We start from the raw sequence: 17,638 nt of genomic DNA, 5'->3' as shown, positions 1-17,638 counted from the left end.
ATCAGGAATAATTTAGAATGTATAACTGTCATCGCGCCGCGAGCGTGCACTTTGTCACGTAAACTTGCGCGTTTATTGTTGTTTTTCTGGAAGAGGAGGGAAGAGGGGAAGGGAAGCAGGTAGCGAAAGAGTAACGACGTCGAGGAGCTCCGAGAGAAACGGAAGTTTGCGCATCCCTTGCGAATGGCGAGCCCATAAAATCGGGATGTTGCTAGCAAAATATACACGCGCGAACAAGCATTTGGGAAGCGAGAGCGCGGGAGGGAGAGGGGGATGAGGTTCTCTTACTGATAGCCCGACGCCTCCCTCGTAATTCATCGTGGCCTCTGCTCTCTCTCTGCTCTTTCATCGCAGCTTTCCTCCCCCGTGTGTTGCGTCGGTGTTTTATTCGCGTGTGCGGCTGCTCCGTGATCTCTCGCTCGTTACTAGAAGGAAGAGGCAGGCGGAGGAGGGCGCTCCTCGCGCTCTTCCTCAGGAGGGCCGAGGAGCCTCTTCTTCTTGCCATTCCTCCCGAGGGACGCACACTTGTGCCACATGCCAACTAAGACCGTTAATTCTTGGTCCCGTGTGCCGAAAGCCCTCCGATCTCTGTCGCGTTATTGCGCTCGAGCCTTGCCGAGAAAGCGGGCAAGTACAAAACGCGCGATATTCGTGTAAAACTCGGTGGAAAAGGTTCGCTGATAATGAGGATGCGAGGACGAGAGCTCGCCAGTTCTACCTTCATTATTTCCTGCAATTTCGAGAGCTACCGGCGAGAGCTAAACGCGACTAATCCCTCGAAAGAAAGCTCTTTTCAGTTTTCTTTTCGCGACAATTAAACGAATTTGTTCTAAGACGCCGACAGCTAATACGCTCCCAGGTAAAAAGATGCAAAACACGCCGGGAATAAAAGAGAACATTTCGCTCATTAGATATACATGCTCCGCGAGAAGAAGAGCCTTCTCGAAAGGGTCGAGGAAGAAAATGACAAACACGACAAAAGGATGGCCGACGGACGTGGCCACTGCCACCGGAGCAAAGTACTCGAGGTATATACGCCGAGCACACGTACCGTTGTAATTAAAAGAACCGACAGATGTCTCATTCGCCGTTGGGGCTTTTATTTCGTTACGCGGGTGTACGCGTGTCTCGGGTATTTAAATATTCCTCGAGCCCGGTCCGACTCGGGGCTCGCTCGCTCCTCAGAGTCGACAAAATTCTTTGATTACAACTTCTCGTCCCCGTGGGGAAAGAAGCCTTCGCTCTCTCTCTCTCTCTCTCTCTCTCCTTTCCTTTTTCACTCGCTTTCGGACCTCCGAGCCACTCTCCCATCGTACTTCCTCGCTGCGACTACTCCGCATTACACACCTGTACGTAGCCGGAATTGGGAAGTGACGAGTATGCAGCTCCAAAGACTCCTCCGACAGGAAAAACAACCGAAACGGAGCTACGCGCCGGAGAACAAAGTCAGGTGGATTCATCATCCTCGTCTTCTGTTGGTATACAAAGTACACCCTCCGACTCTACTCCCCCCGGCACGGATCGCGCTAATTTAGACAGGATCTCGTTAAGAGGGCTCTCGAATTAACGGACCTGCCCCCCGGAACGATCTTTATCAGCGGGGAGCTCCGCTTGGTCATTCACGAGTTTTCATTTCGTCGGACGATTCCCTTCGCATCTTTCGCAGTGAATTCGAGCGTTTCTTCGAGCAAGAACGTCCCTGCCGTGCCCGGAGGCGCTTGGGCTCCGTCGGGGGTCGAACCCTCCCAGGAAATCGGCGAGGAACCACCGCGACCCGGAGATCTTCATCGAGCTTCGGACGAGAGACCACTGCAATCGATGACGAAAAGGGAGAAAGCAGGAAGGAAAAAACAAGCGCACAAATGCCGCTTTTTTCGCAAGTTTTCACATCGACGTTCCTCCTGTTTTTGCACTTCCGCCTGCAGCCCAGATACCGTTGACAACTCGTAACGACCTGTAGGAAAAATCTTTCGACGGCATTTTTCGCCCCGGCGCTTAAACGCCGGTGCCGGGAGAAAAAGCCTGGATCCGGTGGAAATTTACGGCCCCTGATCGGCGATAATCGTCTATGGGTTGTTAAAGTCTGCTCGCCAGCGGGAGGAAAAAAGGATTGAACGCGGACTCGCAAGTTTCCTGTGTTTCAACCCCGGCGGAGAGCAGGAGGAAGAGGACAGCGAGAGAGGACGTTCGGGAGGGTGCGAAAGGGGTGCGAATGGATTGCCGGGCGAGAGCGACACGACGGAGTATCATATACGAGTCAAGCCCGTGTGTTCCTACGAGATTAGCCGAGGCTTTGCATCGGGATTACACATGTATAACCATAAAGTTGAATCATTTTTTTCGAGGGGGATTTTTTAATAAACGCCCCGGATTTCGGGCCAATGAGAGAGAGAGAGAGAGAGGCCACAGGGAGAAAAATAAACTGACGATCCACGAATATGGAAAAAGCTAAAGCCCTTCGCGCCTCGAATGTTTTGGAACGAGATGACCGAACTGGGCTCTCTCGTTGTCACGGCATAATTCTCGTGGGAAAATGGAAACACGTTTCCAATGTTTCGACGACCATTTGTCGGGGTTCAACGGTCATCGAAATTTAATGAAATTGAGAGAAACTCGCGTTTCGACGCCTTCGGCGCTCGATTCGGCGCCGAATTTGGAGCAAATTTTCACGAGTCTAAGACGAGAAACGAAGAGTATTTCGGTTTCTGGAGATTTCGGGAGGGCGCTGCCACAAGTTGAAAGAAATAAAAGGTATTTACGTGCACAAAAACAATAATGAATGGGCCCTAAGAGAGGAGCGTTCCGGCAGCAGTGATAAGGGGAATTTCCGTTTTACAAGCCGCCCCCGCGCGTGTGCCAGCTCTTTATAGAATATTTATTAGCGGAGAAATTTAACGCTTTTTCTCGTCGAGTCTCCGGTCAATTTTTATCATCCGTTAGTTAGTACACGCGTGTTATTATTATTTTTCGCTTTTTTCCTCTTTTGCGGTTTTTCTACCCCTCCGACAGACGATTTTAACGAACATAAATTCGCGCTGTGTGGCCAGCCCGAACGGGCGCACGAGAGAGACGAGACGAGACGAGACGACTACGACGACGGTGATATCGCACGTCGGCGGTCACGATTCCATATCGTTTGTTGAATTTGTTTCACACGCAACACACCGGGCCTCGTGTCACTCCGAAACGACCCCCACCCGATCATAACTCCCAACGGTTATAACGAACATTAAAAAAACAAACGAATATACAAAAATCGTGTAAATATCGCGATGCCGTTCGTATCCTCGATTCCGTTTCCATTTCTCGCTTCGCACTTGACAACCCGGTCACGTACTTTTTCATTTTATCAACTCGACTCTCCCACTCCATGAAAATTTATATTTCCAAGACTCTCTCCGTGGACCCTGACGAAGCGACGCGCTTCGATAATCGTTTTTGTCACCAGGTCGGAGCTGAACAACGATCGAGTCTTTCTCTATGCGGAATCATGAAAATCTTTTTACAGATGAATCGACCGAGTCGCCGAGACCAAACAGTTTCAGGCGCTTCAACGAAATTCCTGGGAACTGGCATCGAAAACTTGGGAGTTTTCGGGCAGGGATGAATAGAGCCGTAACGGCAAATGCAAAATCGTAATGCGGTTTATCCCGATGGGATGGATCGAGGAAGACGCTCAACGCGCATTGGTCGTCCTGATGAAGCTGAATGCGTGTGCGGCGGACTCGCGCGTACGTTGCGGGGAGTTGAGACGAAAGGTGAGAATTATTCATAAACGTAGGCCACGGCTCCGGGTTGGATTTCGTGCTTCGCCACGCAGAGCCTGAATTCTCCCGAATGTTATGGGATGCTGCGGCGCTACGAGAGTGAGATGCTCTTCGCATAATAAACACATAACGGTAATCCTTAAAACAATAATTAGCTGGGAGCGCGACCACTCTCTGCCTTTTCCCGAGGCGGAAACGACCTCGCGTTCGCTTCTTTCTTCATACATTCGTATTCGCCTTCGCATATCTATGTACAGACACAATAACCACGAGAAGTGATCTTCCCCAGAGCGTTGGTTCGCAATTCGTTGTCGAATTAATACGTACTCTCGACGCGATACATTCATATGTCTATATACACGCGTCAAGCTTACCCACGAGTTCTTGGAATATGGAATATTACGACTCGAGAGGGAATCCTCGATGCGAGCAGAGCAGTTTGCAAATTCACAAATGTTCCGAGACTTATTTGCGCGTACTTTTCACCTGTACAAGTGCGCCCGGCTCCGCGTCTACCTTCCAATGAAATTTTTATCCGGAGTCACCGTCAAAAATGCAATTAACGAAAGGCACTGCTATTTTTTCACCTTATTTCTGTGCGCATGTAGCCGGAAACTCCAAACGAGTTTTTTCTTCACCGAAAGGTCTCTGCACACTTTTGTGCTGATGGAAAACTTTTGAGATCATTTCTTATAGATTCTTGGTCCGATGGGACGGGACCTCTGGTTCAATAGGTATTCGGAAAATGAGAAGGCTCTTCGCCGACGTTGTTTCAAGAGCTGAAAAGGGTCGTGGGACGTCAATGAGCTCGAGTGCTCGTTCCTCGACAGCTAAAACAACGCTTTCACTGTTTTTTTCCCGTGACAAAGTTTCGTCGCAATAAAAGAGGGAAAGAACGCCGGCACAACTGTTTTCCTGCCCGAAAATGTTGGTTCGCGCCAATTTTTGACGTTCGAAGCAACTCGTTCGGAAGAAAAATCAGCCGAGAAGCGAAGGACGGTCTGAAAATCGGTGAAAACTCGTACAAGTTTTCATGTTCGGGGAGAATTTTTGTGGAGATTATGCAACGATGAAATTGTGTATATTTATCCAGTGCTTGTGGCGGGTACGTGGTTCAAGGGTAATAGTTTTAATCCGGTGTCTCGAAGCGCGAGGATTTGGAGGGGGGTGTGGGAGAGGAGTGCAGTTAGCGGCCGTTTGGCGATGATGGTGCTGGCGTCGGAGGTATACAAGTGCGCGGAGAACGAAGCCACTTCGCACTCTGATATCATAATCCGAATAATCGCCATTATTGCCGCCATTTGGTTAATCCGAGAATCTCGAGGCCGCCGCGAGAGGCTCTTCCAAGTCGAGAGAATATTAGCTGCCTCCCCGATTATGAGCTCGATACCGGGTGTCCCGGGGTCGAACCCTCCAGGCGCTTCTCCGACCTTAATTTTCGCCCCTCACGGTTCCAGCGGTTCGTCCTCGGTTTCGGGCTTCGTTTAGAGGGGTTTTAACGCCCCGGTCGAAATCCGATGCCTCGTCCAACTGTTGTTGTTTCGGACCAGGGAAAGTGGCCGAACTTTTCGATTTTCGTTGACCGAGCTCCGACCCCATCCGCCCCGGAGACTCGGACCGCGATTAATCGAGAACTCTGGTCCGTCGAAGCTCGTCAGCCGCGAGAGGCCGTCTCCCAGGAACCGGGTCAATCGGGGCTCGCGATCACCGTTCGAAAATCACTGAATCTCCCAGGAGCGAAGCTGACTCGGGAGGAAGCAGCGGAGCGCGAGAGAAAAGGACGACGAAGGGGAAGAAAAATGGGTGAGAAGGAAGTGCAGCGTCGAGAAGAGGCCCAAGGGCTGGGAGGGGGAAGAAGTCGGAGCGCGATAACCCCGGCGTTGGCCCGAGTCGTAAAGTTTGCCCGGCTGCTTTCTCCTCGCGCAAGAGTTCCTTTAGGATCTTCAGTTTTAAGCGTCCCGGGAGGACACACTTTTGCACGCCTATATTTAAGGAGCTTCGTATATCTGTGTACGAGTATATACGTGAATGCGATACGAGTCGGCAAGGTGGGAAACGAGCTGGAGGAGGCATTAAATCCCCGAGATTCGTTTTAATGACCGCAACTTGCTTACAAACTGGTCGCGAGACTCCGGCGTCCTTGCTATACATTTGCTTACAAGCTAGTCCGCGACTAACGTCGCTGATATTACGCTGGCCGCGAATCGTGAACGCGAAGCCACACACAGACGTGCCCTCGGATAGCCGAGAAGGGCTCTCGCTACGCGCTTGCGAGAGAGCGAGAAGGAATGGGACACGACGAAGCAAGTCGCCGCTAAAGAATGCCTCTTAATAATTACAAAAACTCTGCTTCTCTAAATCCTCCGCTTTTATTTCTCGCCCCCTCGCGCTCCGCGCTCGTTCTCCATCTTTCTATTCTTTTTAACTTAAAGTTCGTTAGAGCTGCTCCCTACCAAATCCGAGGATCTGTTGAGAAGCTCGGGTTGAAGTGCACAAATTTCGGAATCATGCGCCACCTCGCGAACACTCGCGGCTCGAGCTTTTATCTTTGCCGTGGATTATGAAACAATAACCGATTAAACGAATCGAGACTTTTTCGTTCCCGCGGTGCTCGATCTTCATCATTTTTTGAGCCTGTTTCATTACGTTTTTTCATTTTTTACCAAATTTTGATTTTTTCGGACTCGGCAGAGAGTCTCGGTCATTTTGTCGAATTGCGAAGCTCAGAGGCCATTGAGCAACTCGAAAATTGAAGTTTAAGCCAATAAATAAATTCTCTTTCGATTGGGCCCAAAATGAGCACGAACGATGGCGTGATATTGCTGAGAAAAAACATTTTTTTACCTTTTTCGTGAGAAAATTTGAAGAAACGTTGGAAATTTGGAAGGTCGCGACCCCCTGAATTTCCCGAAACGCCGGTCGGCTCCGCGAATGTAAAATTTTTTCGAAGCCACGCGGCAAACGAGTGAAAACCATGTGGGGAGTTTCGAGGGCGGAGAGCAGCGCGAGGAAACGCGGTGAGGAACGATTCCGCAAAGTTGTTCGAGTCTCGAACGAATTAAGGAAAGTTTGAGTCTTCCAAAGTGCCGGAGAAAGATACATAAGTTCGGGGTGTGAAAGGGTGGAATTTTGAGGCGGCGAAAAGCTCGGGGATCGGGGGGTGCGAGAGCGGAGTTTCGGAAGCGTTTCGCGTTCGGGTCTCGCCGACTTGGAGCTCTGGAATGACGTTTATCTCTGATAATAGAGGTTTTACAACGGGCCGACGTTATAATCGCCCGTGAGGTTGGCTGCTCCGCGAAAGGCCGAGGGGACGAGGCTGAGGGCGCTCTTTGAGCGAGCGGAGCGCGCGCGAGGACGGAGCGTGTGGAGAAAGTAACGCGGCCACGAAGGAAGCGAAGGAAAGGCGCGAGAGGTGCACGCGCGCGGGGGTCGCATGTGTTGTTGATGAGGCGGTTAGTATTCAGCGCTGCGTAGCCCCGGGCCGCGTTACGTTGCAAGTGTGCCACGAGGAAGCGAGTCCCAACTTTTGAAAACTAACCGAGCAAAGCCACCTTAATTCCATGAGAGGCAAAGCCGAATGGCTAAGGAGGACACACGCGAGGGGGAGACCTCTCGAGTGTCATCTCCGAGAGAGCTCCGTTTAATTACCGGATATTAGGAAGAGCGGTGCGAACAGCGGCTGAGGAGGTGCCCGAAGCGCCGGATGACGAGGAGAGATCGAGCGACTAAATGTTTCCTTATTTGTATGAGCCCGCCGCGTTAACTTCCCGGGGAGTCTTCGTTCCGAACGATATTCTTTCGGGTTTTTAAAAATTCCTCATCGCGAATAATTTTTCTTTTTATTTTGTTTTATTTTTCGAATATATTGTTTACTTACATGCAAGAAACGACCTCGTTCCCTCCTTGGAAAGCGTTGTCCTTGCCCCAACGTCTCGGCAACTCGAGAAGCACGATACCCAAATTGCCCCACAGCGCGAGCTGCGTCACTGTCTCGTTCACGAGCAAATTTGTGATCTCCATTATCGGGGGGTCCGTGGGCTGCAGCGTCTTTCAAACAGAAAAATATCCAATTTTCACCGCGAACGAAGACGAAGAATCGAGAAAAAGGTTCAACGCTCATCAGTTTTTTTCAATAATTTCGCAATAAAATATTTTCGATTTAGTTGAAATTGAAAAAGTGTCAAGTGTCAAGGGAAACTCATAAATGTTGAGTATAAATAAATTTTGAAGATGGTTGCGTTCGTCCTAACGTCGAATAAAAGGGACGATTCGTGGGATTAATGTCACGCGGACATTAGGGAAAAACGTCGAAAACACTTGGCTCGTAATGTTTCAAACAAAGAAATCAGTAATGTATTTGTTTGGGTGAGACGAAGCTTATCAGCTGACAGAAGAAGCAGGGGACGTAGAAAGAGAGCATGACGGAGCGAGCCAAGTGTATATAGAGACATCTGAAGAGACTTTAAAAAGTTGTTTCCACTCATTAAGACCTACTCCCCTGCGAGGTGGGTCGAGAGAGTCCGCTCTATGTGTTGTGTCAGAGTGTTAAGAAAAGTAAAGTACGTTAAAGAGACGTACAACGACTGTGTGTACGAGCATTCGGTAGAAAAAGCCGGAACGAAGAGTACGAGCGTGTCTCGCACTGTCGAGAAAATACATTTATATTAAACGGCGAGAGGCTCCTCACCTCAAACACGCGGGGCAGAGGGAGAGGGAGAAAGAAAAAAGGAAGTTTTCTCACTGTGGCATCTTATACGCGCGACAGCAGCGATCAGCCAAAGCTCTTATTCTCTTAGTTATACCGAGTGTCTCAAATCTCGTGTTTAACCTCCCTGGAACTGGTGGATCGAGAAATTTCGTGGAAAAAGCTTCGTGCGCTCTGTTTTCTTAGTACGATTCGTCCGTTGGACGCACAGCGCCCCCTCCCGCTTCGCCATTTCGAGGACATCGTGTATCTAGTCCGCTCTGTGTTTGCGGAGAGGAGAGGGGGATGAAAAACAACGACGATCGCATTGTCGACGCCTTATTAATCCGGAGACTCCACCTCCACCGGGGTTCAGAGCTGCTTCAAGGAACACGCTGAAACAGTGTTCGAGGGTGCCAGAGCCACTTTTACACTCTTCAAACCTGGGGCGAATGCTTTGAAGAAATTAAAAAGAGCAGAGCGAACGTAATGCGAATACATCCATCCCAGCAACCCACCTATGAACGACTCTCCTCTCGTTATACACCACCAACACCATCTTCTTTTTTCATTCTTATATATTCTCATCCAAGACGTTGCTGTGGGATATAAAACGCGAAGCATTACCATTTTCACTCTCTGAATTCTCGCTGCGCCCCTCTGCCCCTGCCGCTTGACTCAATTCTTTGAGCTAAAGCACCAGACGCGGATAGCTTCTTGAGTCTTGTCAAGGATTTCAAATCCGTTCTCGCTCTTTCCTCCCGAAACCTCGTGCTGATAGCTTACTTATGAATCTGGATAATAATTTTCCGAATTTTTGGCTCCTTGATTTTGCCAAATTTGTTGGGAATCGATTTATTACGATCATTATATCTAATCAATTTATTCTACATAATTTCTGCACAATAATGGAAAATTTTTTCCATTCGAAATACGAAGTACGACTGGAAACTCTTGGGTTTACATCCCAACTTTCTAGTTGCGAATATCTATGAGAGAAAATATTCAAGGCTTTTGCACAGTGATTATTTGGAGAAGTGTTGTTTCGTGGAATTAAAAAAAATATTTGCAACGAAAAGTTTTTCAAATTGCTTTTGTTTATCGGAGATTCAAACTGCCGTTCTCGGTAAAAAAATGTCTGCCCTCGAAATGTCAGATAACGTTTTCTATAGTTCGGAATTTTCTGCGTAAATAATTTTTAATATTACAATTCAATCAACGTCAATATTTTATCGGTATTTATTTAGTAAACACCTATCGAAATATGGTGAAATAGTCGAGGTCCGTAAAAAATATACAGAGTTTAATATTAGAATAACTTTCACTACCTCAGTCCCTACTATGACGTAAAGATACGATATCAGCTTTAACATTTTGAATGTATATTTTTCAAGTACGAAGAGTGCCGGAATGCAGGAGCGAGAAGGGGAAACAGCTACGCACATTGCGATTGAGAATTGGTATACGAACGAGACGACTTCTCTTATTTTCCGTATATGTCACGCGTATCTTGCGAAACTCTAACATGAGTTCGGAAATTAAAAGTTGTTACATATACAGCGACGACAAATCATTATCCGCGATTTATTTGCCGGATCAAGCGCCAATAACAGTTGGCAGAAGTCCTGAAACGAAAATAACAAATACAAAGTGCTCGAGAAATCAAGGTTAGTTTTCCACCAATCCTTCTCACCATGAAATTCGTCACAAACCGCTTTAGTGCGTCGCTGTTCTTTTTTTACAAAAAATTTTCGAATACTTAACCTGTACAAAAATATTTTTTATTCGTATGTTTAATTTTTGTAAATTTTGTATTTTCATCAAAATTTGTCACTTTCAAATCTTTTTTCGTATCTTTGCAATCTAACCTCAAAACATTAGAGTCTCCAAATTTGACACTTCCGAAATTCCGTGAAAAATGATTATCTCGATATTCTGAATTTTGAAAAATTGACCCAAAGTTGAAAATAGTGACGAAAACAGAATTAAAAAATTATCTGAATCCAAATTCAAACTTCCTTTTCATATCTCAGTTTTGCATACACAGAAACAACATATCAAAAAAACTAAATTTATATGTCTAGAGCAAGTTTTTAATATTGTGCAGCAGAAAATCAATGTGTCGATTACTAGTATTTTCATGTTTTTACGTTTCGTTAGTTCGTCTGTTTGCAAATTATGCGAATGGAACAGTAATAATTCAGCAGTTGGGACATCATGCATGTGGGTTGAATGGGTACAAAACAGAGCGAGGTGTGAAACTCATTGGAAAACACAGTGACCGTTTGGAAATCCTTTATGGTCAATACCCATACTGCATAGAATTCAATCCACCACCGGTGTGTCCGGTTGAGCCACAAAATGGGAAGAAGAAAAGAATTTTGACAGATTCTGAGAGCAAAGATAGCGAGAGGTCTGAGAAGAGACCTAAAAAAGAATCGTCGAACGAGTCAAAACCAATAGTTGCAACAGAAAATGATCCTGACAAGGAAATGGACTTTGTTGATAAATTAAATACCAAAGAAATGCTGCAAGAGCTGCAAAGAGACAATGGAGAGATGGGCAACGGGGCGGAACAACCCATGGACATTGATTCGTCTGCAAAAACTAATAATGACTTTTGGGAAGAATTAGGGACTTTGATGATTTATACTGCTGCGGGGGTTCAAAGTAGAAGCAAAATAGCAGCTTACGATATGGATAACACCCTGATAAAAACTCAATCCGGTTATGCTTTTCCAAAAGACCACAACGATTGGCAAATATTGTTTCCTGATGTGCCGGGAAAATTGAAAAAATTGCATTCTGAAGGATACAAAATAGTCATATTCACCAATCAGGGGGGAATGTTCTTGGGCAAAGTGAAACCGAGTGATTTCAAGCTCAAGATCGAGCGAATCGTTAAAAAACTTGGAGTACCTATTCAGGTTTTCATAGCCACTGGTAAAGATATGTACAGAAAGCCTCGCACAGGAATGTGGGAAAAATTAGTTAATGATGTAGGTATAGAAACTAGTTTGGAATTCTTTAACAGAGTCAGAAAAGAGTTTTTGTAAAATTCGTCCAAATAACAATGAGGTTCAATCAATTGAATTTGGAACAAGCTAGACAAGCAGATACAATTAAATTAATTGTTGACTCAGAAAAATGACGGTGTCCCAGTGGAAAGGTCAAAATCTTTCTTCGTTGGTGATGCGGCTGGCAGGCCGAATAATTGGGCACCAGGAAAAAAGAAAGACCACTCGTTGGCCGATCGTTTGATGAGTCTTAATTTGGAGCTCCTTTTTTATACACCGGAAGAACATTTTTTAGGACATAAAGCAGCGACGTATGTTCTTCCAGAATTCAACCCAAAAGCAGTGAACAAAAACACACCGATTTGTGATCCATCGGATAGCAGATTATCTCCGACGAAGCAAGAGGTAATTACAAGTGGACCAGCGTTCCACAGTTTCAAAATTCCTTTAGTGTTTGATTTACTATAAAAAATTCGTTCTCAGAATTTTTCCATACAGTTTTCAAGTTTCATGGTCATAGTTTTCGTTTTGTTAACAGCATTTTTGTTATTATAGGTAATAATAATGGTCGGTAGTCCAGGAAGCGGTAAAACTCATTTTGCTCAGAATTATCTGAAAGATTATCACTACGTGAATCGCGACCAGTTGAGGAGCTGGCAAAAATGTGTCTCAGCAATGGAAAATGCATTGACAGAAGGGAAGAGCGTCGTTATCGATAATACGAATCCTGATACAGCAGCGAGAAAGAGATTTATTGATGCTGCTCAGACCCACGGGGTTCCGGTTCGATGTTTCGTCATGAATACGGGCAAGGAACACTCTAGACACAATAACAAGGTAGATTTCCAGAAAACAGTTGAAGATAGAAGAAAAATTGAGATAACATTCTCGACAATGTTTCGATTTGAACTTGTGTTATTCGCAGTTCCGAGAACTTACGGATTCCAGCCACATGACCGTCAGTGACGTCATCATTAATTCTTACTCGTGAGTATCAAGACTGTGTTCGAGGGGCAGAAAAATCATTGCAGTGAATCAAATCATTAATAAAACTAGAAATGACATTGAACACTCAAAGCAAACTAAATTTTGAACTAAAATTGAAATAGTCTTTTTATTGATAATGAATTTCATGCAATTTGTCAAGAGTGAAGAATATCAGTCCGTCAGTAAGATTTTCACTCGAGTTAAAGGGTCATAAAAATTGCCTAGGCAGGTTTAAAGTCTTTCATTTCAGTCATAACGATAGGAATGATCATTAAATGTTCTCATAACATAAATCAATTTGATGCAATCGTCGATTGGATTTTCAAGACCTGTTTCGTCACGAGTGTCGGAACGGTGGACGTTCAATGACCCGGGGGCACATTCGTGGTCATGAAACATAACGAAATCAGCAGTTTTTTCATTAAAAAAAACTAACGAAGTCAGTTGACATCTGGACTTTTCCCAGTTTAAAGTACATTCTGTTGTTTAGCTACACCAATTCCACATTGCTCTGGCGTTGCACGAGATTTGTGAAGTTACTGCTCCTCATGTGCCTCCGGCTGTTGGCCGGCACTATCTTCTTCAACCATGTACAACCTTACAGAAAGAATTACGTCGCACCAAGAATGGACGAGGGCTTCACTGAGATAGTGCGAGTTAATTTCGTGCCACGTTTCCACAACGACGAACATCGGAGACTCTACGAGATGTACCTTCTCGAGAAGTAACAAAAAAATTCAAGTCACGAAATGAAGTGCCAGTTTGTGAGCTCCATGGAGCCAAAATGACACTTCTGGCAGGGGTCATCAGGTACAAAGCCCTCAGCCTGCTCATCTCGAAAAGAACACGAAGGATAGCAATCAAGTGGACAGAATTCGCCTAATTATTTCAATTCGATTCGAGAAAAATGTATGGATAAACAGATAATAAATCATTTCGCGGATACGAGTGTGACGTTCAGTGGATGAATTCGTGTTGCAGGGAGTCGCGAAACTAAAAAACTCCAAGTCTCGCCACGGTGTTTTTCTGTCAAGTTTTTAACACCAGTCGAGAGCTTTATGAATCCTCTAAACACGGAGTCCAACAATTTTTCCATTACTTTGGAACGTTTATGTTTCTTTCGAAGAAAATGAACGTTATCCTGATGCCTGCCTCGCAAATTTCTCGACAAATATTGTTAATAATTGAGCTCGAAGATCCCTTTAGAACAATCGAACGAGCATTGGAGAAAGAGAGGAAGAAAGTTAGTGATTAGCTGTATCACAGATGCACTTATACGTGTCTCGTGTCACCAACGACTCTGTTATAAGTTGGAGCTTTCTCCGTCTTCGTTTATCCTGTACGCTTCAACTTTATATTAGGAAGCGAAAACGCTCGAGAGAGAGTTTGCAAACTAATAAGCCCTTGCAATGTTCCCAACGAGAACAGTGGCCAAAGGATATGGAGTGTCTATAGTTTCGCTTGCACACATACACGCAGTCGAGTGGATGCTCTTTCTCTCTCTCTCTCTCTCTCTCTCTCTCTCTCTCTTTATCCCTGGCAAGCAAGAGTGGCCTGAACGCGAAGCCGATTACGACGTCGATCGCGTATACAGCGGGAAGCACGCTTCTGAATTGCCCAACTTTTCGAAGAAACGTGATTACCGACCCGAGCTTTGCTCCCTCCCATTCGGAATCCTGCTTTAACGTTCTCCCCATTATATATTCTCATATGGGCAAGTGCATCAGTGGCATTTTCTTTCTCAGTCAAGATCCAATGAACTGAACAATCTTTCGCCTAAAATGTCTTATATGCTCTTCGTTGCCGAGGAGCTTTTATCATTTATTCGTAATTGGTCACGAATGTTTCAACTTTTGAGGTCGCCTGATTGAGTTCCGATCAACATTGTCTGACAAAATGTCACACTTTTATTTCCATTTATTCTTCGAGCTTGGTGGGGTCTGAGTTCGCATTGAGCGCAATAAATTTCATTGAAAAATGGACTTCCCGATTGTCCAAATTGGAAGATTGATATTATTCCAACCCGAAATATGTTTCTAGTAAAACGAGATGCAGAACTGGATAAGAAAAAGTTGTCGCGGTCCCTCAATTACTCTAGCTTCGTGTATGGAGCACGATGATGTGTGGCAGCGCGTATTTTCACTTCGGGGGTAAAACATCGTACGAGGTGGGTATGGGAGCAGGAGGAAAGTGCCCGGAATTTGGGGTTTGTCGGGTGGAGAGCCAACGGTGAGCCGATAATTTCCACGCGGCCAAATTCGCAACCTGTGGAAGGGTTATAGGACATAATTTAGTGGACAGTTTGATATACAAACAATCTTTAATGAAATTCTTGGTGTTCATTAATAACGCATTACATACCCGGCCATATTCGTATATATATTTAGTTGGTGGCGAGAGAAAGCCTCTCTTCGGTTCTGGGGCACATAATAACTGGCACTCTCGTGAACCTACCACCCTCGAGCCCAAAACCCTTTAGCTAACGTCTGTAAATATATGTCTAAGATTTCGCCAAGACTTTGGTTCGCCGGTTAATAGCCACGGCACTTAATAGCTCGAAGATGTTGTACAGGCCGAACAAAGACAATTCGTTTCTTCATTACCGTCGCTAATTAACTCGCAATCCGATAAAATTTCGTGAATACTTTGAACAATGGTAACTTGACTATTCAATCTTTGATAGGATTCGTTTAACATGGCAATATTGTTGGAGGGCAATAATTCTCAGTGAATTTTGCAAATTGGCAAATCGTTCCACTATCAATGAGCGCGAGATTTTCATTTGATCGTTCAAAACACCGCTGTTCAAAGCTCGCGTTCGCATCACTTGATTCGTCATTTTTAAGCAATATTTTGTCCCATCAGGTTCCTCGCTTTTTTTTTCTTTTTCATTTTTTATCTTGATCATTTTTTCTGAAATTTTCAATCGTCCTCGCGCATTTTATGGAAGCCCGGAACTCTCGTGTTTCGAGATTAGTTTGAAAAGTAGAGCACATTCCGCACATCAATGATATCAGGCCGCAAGCATGCTCGTACAGATACGACGTACCTTTGGAGCGAGCGAGGAGCGATTTCTAATTAGATGTGTACAATTAATGAAATTATTCGGAAGCACGCGGCAGAGCGGCGGCGGTGGTGAAATCTATGTGAACCATCGGTGATAAATACGTGACGTGTGATGAGTCGCATGATTAATTGGGACGGAGCACGTTGATTTTATAACTCCGGAGTATCACGCCGGGGGCTTAAATTAATTACGATTATTACTCACTAAATAATAACGCGTTATGAATCATGCGCGGATGACGGAGTCGTAATGAGCCGCGTCATCGATACAGAAATGATCCGTAATTCCTCGTTGTTTGCTTATTTTTTTGGAATATAATTCGGATAATTCGAGTCCCGTGGCGCCTCGCTCATTTGTCTGCGTTACGAAAATCCTGAAGCTTCCATTTCCGATGAAATATTCTCGAAATATCACGGGCTAAACCACGCCCAATTTTTTAATGCTTTGACACGAGAACTTCTGGATTTCCGGCGAAGATAAGCTCGCACTCGGTCACTCTCATTCTTCTGCTACCCTCGTAAAACCATGTGAGCGAAATTCTGGTGGAGATTCTCCAACACCCAGAACCCACCAGATCTCCAACTTCCCTTTTATTCTCGACCATCAACTTCCTTGTGATGAATTCAAAAATTCACTAATTACATGGTTTTTACGAGCGACGCGTTTCGTCCCTATATCACCCTGACGACCGTTCACCCAATTCTGCGAACACCGAAAATGACATTTTTTATTCCAAATTCCCGTTGACTTCCGATCAGCAAAATGTTCTTACGAACCCCGAAACTCGACTTTCTTTCCAAATTTTCAAACATTTTTTTGCATACTTTCAAAACTTTTTATCACGCGAGAAAATTTCGGGAAAAAACCTTTTTTACACTAAAATACAACTTAGTTGCAAGTTGCGAGGACTAAAAAATTTGGCGAATTGGGCTAAAAATTGGAATACTTGGACAAAATTTCGTTTACGATTCCAAGATCGAGAGTCGAAAATCTCGTTCGATAAATTCTCGACGCTTGTCACAATATTTGACAAAAGTGTCGTGAACAGATGAATTTGGATGAGCAGCTGCTCCGACATCGCTCGTTCCTGAAGGTTTCCATGCACCGGGAGTGAAAAGTGATGAGGAAGCTCCGGTCGGCGTGAACGAGGGAGCATAAATGCGTACGCATAGAGCGTGCGAGGTCACGAAGGACAAAGTATTATTAAGTATTAAAGGCATATATTAATATACAGACATTGGCACGTCCAGGTCATTCGGAGGCTCATATATGCGGGCGTTATGACGTATGCAGTGGTACGAGAATGTCGTTGAGCGAGTAGAGAATAGTCGGGGATGCGAAGGTTCCGGGGTTTCGCACACATGCGGAGGGAAAGACTGGAAAGATCGAAAAGAGCGAAAGAGAAATGGAGATGGGAGCGCGTGAATCGGGAATAAGGACGAGAACGGGCTTCTCGCTGGCGAGAAGCAAATACTGACGGGGTGTGGAGAGCCGTTGGGGGGGGCGGGGGAGCGCACTGATGCTGCAGGAGGTACTCGGCAATACCGCAACGGACAGCCGGGCGTGTACGGAGCGATATAGAATTTTAATATAGTGCTTTACGAGCGCGATTGTCCGCAATTTTACGGGGCTCCATGGAACGGCCATTTGAATTCTTAGATCTGCATACTTTGCGCAATTGCGCCACTCTGTCTTTCTCTCTCTCCCTCCCGACTGGAGGAAAGAACGAAACGAGTATGGAAGGACGACGAGACGAAAATATTTGAACACACAAATATCGCTTGGACGCGGATCACAGAAGCTTTTAAAATTTCATCTCGAAGCTGCTCTCTCAGACTTTCGAATGGATTTCAGAAAACGTGCAGTTTCGAACGTCGTTGTACTCGGGAATTTTAGCACCGTTTGGGCAAGGAGAAATAAAAAATGCTGCAGATTAAAATTTGCAAATTGCTTCCTCAAGATGGTCAAGATGCACGACGCTCAAAGCTTACTCTGTGAGGTGCTATATTTTTCATTTTGGCTTCCTCATAGAGGAAGCTTTGACCATCTTGAGGAAGCAATTTGCAAATTTTAATTTGCAGCGTTTTTTTTTGTATACAAGGAAATAATGTATTTT

General features: G+C 45.2%; 2 protein-coding genes across 5 annotated transcripts in view; one reads left to right on the top strand and one right to left on the bottom strand.

Moving 5' to 3' along the window:
* The window catches only part of mbo (Nuclear pore complex protein Nup88), a 65,807-nt gene that overhangs the window by 6,015 nt on the left and 42,154 nt on the right, over nucleotides 1–17,638 (bottom strand). Inside the window, exon 5 of one of the 2 annotated variants that reach the window (XM_043420665.1) lies at nucleotides 7,645–7,814. The exons of the other annotated variant lie outside the window; for it this stretch is intronic. Coding sequence (XP_043276600.1) covers nucleotides 7,645–7,814 — 170 coding nt within the window. The remainder of the gene's footprint in view (nucleotides 1–7,644; nucleotides 7,815–17,638) is intronic. 2 annotated transcript variants of the gene reach the window in all.
* PNKP (Polynucleotide kinase 3'-phosphatase) lies at nucleotides 9,889–13,400 on the top strand. 3 transcript variants are annotated; one of them, XM_043420668.1, is made up of 6 exons: nucleotides 9,889–10,118; nucleotides 10,612–11,450; nucleotides 11,595–11,873; nucleotides 12,024–12,305; nucleotides 12,394–12,455; nucleotides 13,060–13,400. In XM_043420668.1, the coding sequence occupies exons 1-6, from the start codon at nucleotides 9,977–9,979 to the stop codon at nucleotides 13,181–13,183; spliced, it is 1,728 nt and encodes a 575-aa protein (XP_043276603.1). In that variant the 5' UTR covers nucleotides 9,889–9,976; the 3' UTR covers nucleotides 13,184–13,400. The 3 variants fall into 3 exon arrangements, with proteins under 3 accessions (XP_043276603.1, XP_043276602.1, XP_043276604.1); XM_043420667.1 differs by having other exon boundaries at nucleotides 9,890–10,118; nucleotides 12,946–13,400; XM_043420669.1 differs by lacking the exon at nucleotides 9,889–10,118 and adding an exon at nucleotides 10,137–10,170 and having other exon boundaries at nucleotides 12,946–13,400.

This window comes from Venturia canescens, chromosome 5 (assembly GCF_019457755.1).
Source record: "Venturia canescens isolate UGA chromosome 5, ASM1945775v1, whole genome shotgun sequence".
Classification (NCBI taxonomy): domain Eukaryota; kingdom Metazoa; phylum Arthropoda; class Insecta; order Hymenoptera; family Ichneumonidae; genus Venturia; species Venturia canescens.
The sequence above is the reverse complement of the archived record's forward strand: the minus strand, read 5'-3'. Positions and strand labels throughout refer to the sequence as shown.

Excerpts from the sequence above, each read along its gene's own strand:
- PNKP (XM_043420667.1), top strand. The coding sequence starts at position 9,977 with ATGAGTTCGGAAATTAAAAGTTGTTACATATACAGCGACGACAAATCA. Across the intron at positions 11,874-12,023 it reads TATCTCCGACGAAGCAAGAG|GTAATAATAATGGTCGGTAG; the intron begins GTAATTACAAGT and ends TTGTTATTATAG. Across the intron at positions 12,456-12,945 it reads GTCATCATTAATTCTTACTC|CTACACCAATTCCACATTGC; the intron begins GTGAGTATCAAG and ends TCTGTTGTTTAG.